The sequence below is a fragment of the Struthio camelus genome, chromosome 12, assembly GCF_040807025.1.
Source record: "Struthio camelus isolate bStrCam1 chromosome 12, bStrCam1.hap1, whole genome shotgun sequence".
NCBI classification, from domain to species: Eukaryota; Metazoa; Chordata; class Aves; order Struthioniformes; family Struthionidae; genus Struthio; species Struthio camelus.
Genome location: NC_090953.1, coordinates 14,885,266 through 14,894,553, shown reverse-complemented (window position 1 = coordinate 14,894,553; position 9,288 = coordinate 14,885,266). Strand labels below are relative to the sequence as shown.

Sequence of the window (9,288 nt, the reverse complement as noted above, 5' to 3'; positions counted from 1 at the left end):
CCTATTTTCTTGATCTGCTCCTCAGCTCAAGCTGGGAAGTAAATGAAAAATAGTCCAGAAAAGATACACAAGCTGGCCATAACCAAGTTGAAAGTGCAAGGGAAACCATAGCTAGGGCAAGGTCACTGTCAAACTGCTCCATTCTGTTAAAGAAAAATACCATATAAACAGGAAGGGTGGAATAGGATATTGCTAGAGAAATAGTAGCCTCTCCCTCTTGCTCTCCTGCCATGAGGAATGCAATAGGAAATTCCTGCTTGAGGGTTAACAATCATAGGGAAAACTCATTACAAAAGCATGTGTGTAAAGCACTGGTGGAAAGTAAAGATATCATTTCAGCTACTGCTCTAGCACATAAACACAGTCTAGATTTCCCTGGTTAAAAATATAGCCTAATATGGAGGTGTAAAACTTAGAGTTTGCCTGAGGAATGACTCTAAGAGATCAGGCTGATTCTTGATAGCAGTCTGAGAAATTGCGGTAGGATTGATTCCATCTATCTATTTTTTGACTTTCTAGGCTTATTGGGCTTGTTGTATGAGAGTGTAAAACCCAGGTAGAAGGGCTGTAACCCAAGATAGGTAGAGTGAAGTCAAGCAATGCTGTGCTGGCGTGTGAGGCATCTTGAGCCTGTCCTGCCATGAGGGGTGAGAGCGTAACTCAGGCAGGCAGCTGCTGCTCCAGCCTCTCCCAGTGCTGCTTGGGGATGCCCAGTGACAACACGGTCACACAGCCACCTTACTGCGCCAAGCCACCGTCGGAGGCCACTGCTGCACACTAGCACTGAGCAGGAAGCAAAAGCTGGGTGAGTGAAGTGTTACAGCTCCCTGCTCTTGAGCCCAGCCATAAGTCTTGGGGTGGTACTTCTGAGAGCTGTGATTATCTGTTAAGCAGTTAATGGTTCTTAGAGCTCCAAGGGCATGGCTGGGATGCAGGGGAGGTCTCTAGCAGAGATGCCTCCTCAATGCTGCATAAAGTTATGCTTTTCATAATACAGTGAGCCAGTTAGCCTGTCTTGTTCTCAACCTCTTTATTTTACAGCAGCAGTAATCAAGGGCCCAACCTTTGCACCGTGCATCATAATCCTAAATCTTAAATTTTTGTCTGTGTGCCTATCAGAAAGCAAATGCCGTTGCATTAGTTTGGTGTGCTTATCCGGTAGCCCTAGGAAACCCGAACCTCCTTTTGATGCAAAGAGAACAGGCTTGGGCCCCTGGTGTTTCAACATATGAAGAAAGTATCTTACAGACTGTAGCTAACTACTCAGTATTTTGTTTGACTGTGCATGGAAACCAGCTGCTTTGTGCAATAGGTGTCTTTGTAAAAGTGATGCACCTGGGCCCCTTGCAGACGCTTCTGGGGAAAAAGCAGTCCCGGCTGCAGGGCTCCCTAGCAGCGAATTGCTCGCCATCTGGGAAAAGTCAGCTTTGGGGCCGTTTCTTTTCTTTCTTTTTTTTTTTTTTCCCCTCTCTCTCCTGCAGCTGCGGAATACATTTTAGCTTCAGGAGGCGCCCGCGGCGGGGCCCGGCGGCAGACGGCAGGGCAGCGCCCCGCGGCGGCCGCGGCTCCCCGCGCCGGGCGGCACCGGGGCGGGGCGGCACCGGGGCGGCACCGGGCCGGGCCGGGCCACGTGGGCCGCGGCGGCGGAGGGGCCGCCCCGCCTCTTAGTCGGAGGCAGCAGCTGGCGGGGCCGCAGCAGCTGGCGGGGCCGCAGCCGCCCTCGTCCGCCGCCATGCCGGGCTCGCTGAAGGAGGAGACGGCGCTGCTGCTGGAGGACTACTTCCAGCACCGCCGGGGCGGCGCGGCGCTGCCGCCCAGCGCCGCGGCGGCCGCGCTGCGGCGGGCGGCGGGCGAGCTGGAGCGCCGCGAGCGGCCCTTCTTCCGCTCCTGCGCGCCGCTGGCCCGGGCCGAGCCCTGGGAGGCGGCCGCCCTGCTGGCGCGGGTGGCGGCGCAGCTGGAGGCCGAGGGCGGCCTCAACTGGGGCCGGCTGCTGGCGCTGGTGGTCTTCGCGGGCACGCTGGCCGCCGCCATGGCCGAGCGCGGCTGCGGCGACGGGCCGCGCCGCCTCGCCGCCGCGCTCACCGCCTACCTGGCCGAGGAGCAGGGCGAGTGGCTGGAGGCGCACGGCGGATGGGTGAGCGCGGGCTGCCGGGGGGCGGGGGGGAGGCGGTGCACGACCGTTGGGTCTCCCGGGAGGGGCTGCCGGACCGTTGGGGCTGCGGGGGGGGGGAGCTGCCGCCGGACCGTTGGGGCTGCGGGGGAGGGGGGGGGGAGCTGCCGCCGGACCGTTGGGGCTGCGGGGGGGGGGGGGAGCTGCCGCCGGACCGTTGGGGCTGCGGGGGAGGGGGGGGGGAGCTGCCGCCGGACCGTTGGGGCTGCGGGGGGGGGGGGGGAGCTGCCGCCGGACCGTTGGGGCTGCGGGGGGGGGGGGGGAGCTGCCGCCGGACCGTTGGGGCTGCGGGGGGGGGGGGGGGGATGTTAGACCGTTGAGGTTAGGGCTAGTGAGGGGACTGGGCGGACCGTTGGGGCTGGGGGGGGTGCTAGGGGTTTGGGTTTGGGCCTGGGGGGGGACTAGCTGGACCGTTGGGGCTGGGGGGGTGCTAGGGGGTTGGGGTTGGGGCTGGGGGGGGGACTAGGCGGACCGTTGGGGCTGGGGGGGGTGCTAGGAGGTTGGGGTTGGGGTTGGGGCTGGGGGGGGACTAGGCGGACCGTTGGGGCTGGGGGGGGTGCTAGGGGGTTGGGGTTGGGGCTGGGGAGGGGACTAGGCGGACCATTGGGGCTGGGGGGGGTGCTAAGGGGTTGGGGTTGGGGGGGGACTAGGCAGACCGTTGGGGCTGGGGGGGGGTGCTAAGGGGTTGGGGTTGGGGGGGGACTAGGCAGACCGTTGGGGCTGGGGGGGGTGCTAAGGGGTTGGGGCTGGGGGACTAGCCGGACTCTTGGGGCTGGGGGGGGTGCTAAGGGGTTGGGGTTGGGGCTGGGGGGCTAGCCGGACTGTTGGGGCTGGGGGGGGTGCTAGGGGGTTGGGGTTGGGGCTGGGGGGGGGGACTAGGCGGACCGTTGGAGCTGAGGGGGTGCTAAGGGGTTGGGGTTGGGGGGGGACTAGGCAGACCGTTGGGGCTGGGGGGGGTGCTAAGGGGTTGGGGTTGGGGCTGGGGGGCTAGCCGGACTGTTGGGGCTGGGGGGGGTGCTAGGGGGTTGGGGCTGGGGGGGGACTAGCTGGACCATTGGGGCTGGGGGGGGTGCTAGGGGGTTGGGGTTGGGGCTGGGGAGGTGCTGGGGGGGGACTAGCCAGACTTTTGGGGCTGGGGTGGCGGGGGGGCTGCCGGACCGTTAGGCCTCCGAGGCGGCGGTGCGGAGCCGCTGAGCCGTGCGGGGAGTGGGGGGATGCGCAGCGCGGCCCTCTCGGCTGCGGCCTCGGTGCGGGCGCCCGGGGCTCCAGGCCCTGCCAGCGGGGAGGAGGGGAGGACGGATGGGGAGGAAGGGTGGCCGAGGGTGGCCGGGGTGAGCGCTTCCTGTATTGGCTAGCTGCTGCCAGGCTTTTTGCAAGGAAACAGGAATTTGCCACTGGTTTAAAAATGCTCCCCAATGGGAGTGATGGGGTTATGGCAGGTGCAGGGGTCGAGACAGTTGTGTGCCTTCCGTGGGTGGATGTATAGCACAAAATAAGCACATCTAGTGAAGCTCTAACACTGCTTATGCACAGGCGTGTTGTGTAAACCTGTTCATCTGTCTTGTGAAATTTTTACGTCTTTCTGTGAAAGCCTAAAGCTTATAGGATTCAAAACTAGATGCAAGGAGGAGTCTCCAGGCTAGGAAGGGAGTTTAAACGTGCCACATGTCCCTGTCGTATAGTCCCAGCAATTGCTCTTGCTATGTCTGCACATACAGCAGAGCTGGCTTCAAACCTTGTTTTATACGTCTTTAGCAAAGCTCTGAGGTGCCTCCAACCAGTGCTAGCTGGAAGAGGTAGGAGCTTGAAGTCGGTGTGTCATCGGAGTGCTGTTATGCCTGTTTCAGGGGACAGCTTGTAAGCCCCCATAGGAGTTTGTATGGATGACAGAAGGCTTAACTGTGGATGTGCATCAGTGGAGTGCAAGTTGTGTTACTCGAATATTGTGCTCTGCAGCTGTTTGCATAGGCACCTGGGTGATGCCACAAGCCATGCCCACTGGAAGTGTTCCAGGATTAGTCGCTGGACCCAACAAAGTAGGCAGTAAGCTGTCACTTTGCCCTGAAACGCGTGATGAAGTATGTATCTTGACGCACTGGAGGAACACTCAACTCCCCCACTCACTGGGGAGAGCCCAGGAGCAGTGTCAACCTCTGGCTCAGCCTCAGCAAGAGGTGTGGGAAGGCTCACCAGGAGGTCTTGTCAGTCCTCCCCTGTTAACTAAGCAGCGATCCTGTGCAGCAGTGTAGCTTAGTCTGGGGAAACTATTGCCAAGGAAAGCGGCTAGTGTACAGAGCAATGGGCTTGATGCAGCACTGCTGGGGAGGTCCCTGCAGGTGAAGGGAAGGCTGCAGACCCCATCTGGGTGTAGTTAGTTTTTGGCAATGTGCAGTGAGTATGTATTTGAGTACTTACGATGTGCTTCCTGGAGGTGTCCTGTGTTATTCCCCTCCCCTCCCCCCCCCAATGTAAGGGTGATGCTGCAGAATGCTGGGACAGAAAGTTTGCTTTCTCTTCAGATCTTTAGTCTTTGGATTGTAGAGGGTGGCCTGATGCAAGTCTCTGTACTCTCTAAAGTATAAACACAAAGTACTGATGTGCACCTTCCTAAATATGCTGGTGTATTAAGTCACCCGTGCCCTAGGTTTGCTCCTCTGCCTCTCGCTAGTTCTAAAATTGGTGATCAGGCTAGGGGCTCATGAAAGCACGGGCAATAGAATTAATGCACACTATGATATAAAGCAATGGCTACTATTGGTTTTTTGCCGCTTGAGATGCATGCTGGAAGTACTATGTTTAAGGTGTCTGTGCAGCTGTGTCTGCGTTTCTGAACAGAATGTCAGCTATCCCACAGAATTTCAAATCCTCTATTTTTAGGACTAGTGGAATATTTTATGCCAGTTCAAATAAGGACTAAAAATAGGAGGGGGTGGGGGAAAGCACTGGCTTTGTTGATTTATCCAGAGACCAAAATGAACTTGGTTTTTTCAGTGGTCACTTGTCCATCTGAATGATAAGAACAATATGGTGGTTGGCTACAAAGTAAACTATCATTTAGCAAAATCACATTGCCTGTTCGCACAAATTAAAGTGTAAAGAACAAAGTTCCGGAAGAAATTAAGAGTATAACTTGTTTACATAGACATCTGCTGAACAGAGTTCAAATATGACCATCTGGAGCTGTATTACTGCCACTTCTGATTATCACAAATAAAGATCTGGTAGAGCAGCTGCCAGCTTCGTTCTGTCATAGGTCAGTGCTGAGCAGCGTCCACTCAGGCCTTCCAAGAGGAATATGTAATCAGAGTCATGCAATGACTGAGATGGGACCAGCTTCGGATGCCTGTCTTTCAAGTGGAAATTTCCATATCCTGTGTTTCAAATATTTTCTGAAAATTGAATGAGGGGGAACGATGCTGGCAGCTCTGGTCAGAAGCTTGCTTAAAAGGGCAAAAATAACGTAGTGACATGTTGAATCTCTCAATAGGAAGTTTGCACTTATCTTTTGAGCAAAGTATACAAACACTTTGTAGCTACTGCTTTCAGTCGTCTTCTGGGAAGGCTTCAGCAAAGGCTCACACAAAGCATTTTTTGAGTGCTGAGGACAATAGGGCTTAGGCTCTTATGATTAACGTGGATGGATCAGCGGGCACGCACGTTGACAAACACTGTACTTGGGATATGAACCATAACTGTACTCAAAGACTTGTTAAAAAAATTGATTAATTGCAAGCCAACCAACTCAATGTTCCTTTCTCTTGCTTTTTTAGGACGGCTTCTGTCGCTTCTTCAGACACGGCTCTCAACCAGCTGACCAGAACAGTACCCTAAGCAATGCAATAATGGCAGCAGCAGGGTTTGGAATAGCAGGATTAGCTTTTCTCTTGGTGGTGCGGTAGGCTGATGAACGGATCTTGCAATGGGAAAGTACTCTCAAAACTGACAATTTCCAGATTTCATTCTATTTTCTATAGAACAGACCCTCTAAGAAGAAGTTTATATTTTTAAACTGGCTTGGAAAACTGTCTTACCAGATCCTTGGCTATAAACTGCTTCACTCGCTACCCAGTAACAGCACAAACAAATGTGTACTAAACCACCATTTGTGCATGTTCAAAACCTGTCGTCTCCAAACATCCTTTGGACTTTCTTTTTAAAGGTGTAACCTAAACATTACCATGGTTCATGTACTGTAACTTTTGAGTGCTCAATGTTATGCTAGGATGAGTTATAGTGGACTTGAAACTAAATCCTCTGTTCAAGATGTCTTATTTAAATGGAGGCAAGTCTCAACTCAACTTCCATTAATACTGTAAAGTGAGCTAACGTTGACTGTGATATAACATGGTTTGTAGCTTCAAATGCAGTGCACTGCACTTGTTACTGAAAGGCAACTCATTGGTTGATGTAGAGCAATTAGTACCCATGATGTGAGAGGCATTATGGCTTAATATAACATAAGGCTGATTTCATTACACTACAAGAAGTTAAGTATTGATACAGAACAGTAATGGCTGCAGTACCAGTTCTTACTGAAAAGAATTTAAATATTAAACCTTAATTGGTATATTGAAATCCAGTGAAGGCTGGAATTTCTCTGGATTTCCCTGACAAAACGAGAATTTCCATATATCTTAATATATTTTTGAAGTATTTATCACCATATAATACCTGTAGCCATGACATCTTTATTTTTGTGTAAAACTTCATTTTTAATGCTGGTTCTTATCACCGTAGCATGTATCAAGCATTGTCTTGTTTGAGTAATATTTCACTCATGCTGTCTATTTCTTTCAATGGTTGTACAAATTGCCTTATGTTTCTGGTAGCTTTTAACGTTCCTGGGTTACTTATAGCTTGTACAATTTTACTATGGTGACTTCAAATGGTGAATAAATGTTAAGTATTTTTATTTTAAAAAGCTAACTTTCTGCTTATTTGATTGGATGGATGATGAGACTTAACTGCTTGGAATGTGAATGCTTCGGTGTGTGCCTGGATGCATGAGTTTGTATCTACTTTCTTGGTGTTTTGACATCAAACAAAAGGATCTGTGTAACTTTAGAGCAGTGTGAATAATACTAGTCTTCATTGTAGAGAAGTCTTGCAGCTCAGAATTAGGGACAAGAATACCTTAGGGGAAGATCCAATCCAAAAGGCCAGCTTCACCTGCTGTAACTGGAAATAACCCTGTGGTTTTGTAGGACAAAACTTTCCAAAAAAAGTTTACTGATGTAGCTGCGTACAGAGAGGCTACTCTGAGGTACTCGTACAAGGTAACAGAGCTCCTCTTTCTGCTGCTGCTATTCTTTCATGTATGCAGAGGTTCCTACTGAAGCTGGAGTTTGCCTGGCATAACAATGACTGAGCAACTGCTGGCTTAGCGCAACCCTTCTCAATTTAGTAATACCTGAACAGCTGAAAGTGTTAAAAGGGCCTTGGGCTTAGCTTTTTGGAAGGCATGTCACATTCCTTTGACATGGAAAACTTTCAAAGTTGCATATTTCAGTGGCATTGATGGATCTGACGCGTTTCAGAAGGTGCAAATTTGTTGTTCAGCTTGCCTACCTGATCTCCTGAAGGCCCACTGCTCTGTGCTCAGGTGGGTTTGCCGCTTCCTGGGAGTGCCACTTTCTGGGCATTCAGTGGGTAACAGACGCTCTCTTGGAAAAATCTATCTGGCAGTCAGGGGAGCACAACAGCAGCCTGCTGTGGCTCTTCTCTCTCTGCTAGCTCACAGGCGGAGGTTTCCCAGGGCCCTGAGGAAGGAGGGTTGTTTGCTGCAGCTACTGTGGCACGAAGCACTGTGCACTGCAGTCCTCTCTTACATAGAGCTCCATTGTGCTGACTGAATACAAGTGCAGGGAGAACAACAAAAAGGAACATTCAGAGACGGGTAAGTCCCATGGAGGCTGGAAGGAACTCGCAGTAACTCCCCCTCACACCGCTTGCTGAGAACAAACGTATGCTTGTTCTCTAACTTCCAGTTCTCTAAACTCTGGTTTGGCTCCTCTCAGTGAAAGGAGTAAGATGCCATGGTGTGGAACCGTAGCACGCTTGGTTCCTCTCTTGAGTCCCGCCCTGACGATACCTGCTTCAATGGCAATTTGGTGGTGTTGAGTGTTTTTCTCTGGTCCTCTTTGAAAGCGAGGAGGTTGCAGTGCCTAACCCACTGGTTGCAGTGGGAGTAGGCTGACGTGCTGGGAAATGGCTTCTGAAACGTGGAGTGCTCCAGGGCCTATGCACTGAAGAGCAAGAAATGCTTGCTTCAACAATAGCCTTGTCATAAACAGAGGTCAAATGTTGCATGGAGTGTCCTACTCCTGATCTCAATGTCTCTCTCATATTGAGCAGGACAAAGATAATGTATCAGTATCTCGATTTCTAGTGTAAGTTGATCCAGCAAGCCCCACAAAAGCAAAACTACAGAATATTGTGCTGATTGTTAGGAGTTTGCTCTGGAGAAAAGATGAAAACATAGTCTGTCATAAGCAAGCTTCTGAAAACGTTACTTGGACAAAGTCACATCAGCCTTTGGTGTAAATGTGACCCTTTAAAGGGAAAGTAGATCGTGGAGAGTATTTGCCAGCACTCCTTGGCACAGGAGACTTTGGAGGGTAAGCTTCTTAAGTGTGGAAAGAACAGACTGTGATTTAGGAAAGCTGAGACACTGGATTAGGAGACTTCAGTTAAGCTCAGCAGTGCAGAAGCACTGCTGCATGTGGGGTTCCTGACTCCAGAGCTGGACTTTGCAGTCTCTGGCAGCCTGTGCCCAAGGGATAGCTCCTCTCAGCTGTATTGTAAGCACAGAACGCAACCCAAGTACGGAGCTCGTGTTCCTCGTGCTGGTGTGGGGGGATGCTGGGAGCGTGCAGCCTGGCTGCAGGAGCGAAAGGGGGCTGCCCTTTCTGGTGGGAGCCTGTGCTCTGGCTGCTTTCCACTGTTGCAGGGAACTTTCTGGTGTAGGACTGAGCACTGTGGCTTAAACTGCTGGAGCTCCGTTTAGACTAACTGGTGGTTTAGACTAACTAACGTTTACTTGCCTGACCCTTTGAGCTTTTTTCCAGTTTCAGTCTGAGCATTTGTCTGAATGATGTACTGTTTTTCAATTGAAATGG

The 9,288-nt window shown here is 51.9% G+C and overlaps 1 protein-coding gene across 1 annotated transcript; it reads left to right on the top strand.

The window, feature by feature from the left end:
* The first annotated feature begins 1,660 nt into the window (after positions 1-1,660).
* On the top strand, positions 1,661-7,091 carry BCL2L10 (BCL2 like 10). Its single transcript, XM_068958647.1, has 2 exons — positions 1,661-2,134; positions 5,941-7,091. The coding sequence occupies exons 1-2, from the start codon at positions 1,733-1,735 to the stop codon at positions 6,067-6,069; spliced, it is 531 nt and encodes a 176-aa protein (XP_068814748.1). The 5' UTR covers positions 1,661-1,732; the 3' UTR covers positions 6,070-7,091.
* Positions 7,092-9,288: the final 2,197 nt, after the last annotated feature.

Coding starts and splice junctions, on each gene's coding strand:
- BCL2L10 (XM_068958647.1), top strand. CDS start 1,733: ATGCCGGGCTCGCTGAAGGAGGAGACGGCGCTGCTGCTGGAGGACTAC. Junction 2,135..5,940: donor TGGAGGCGCACGGCGGATGG/GTGAGCGCGGGC, acceptor TTGCTTTTTTAG/GACGGCTTCTGTCGCTTCTT.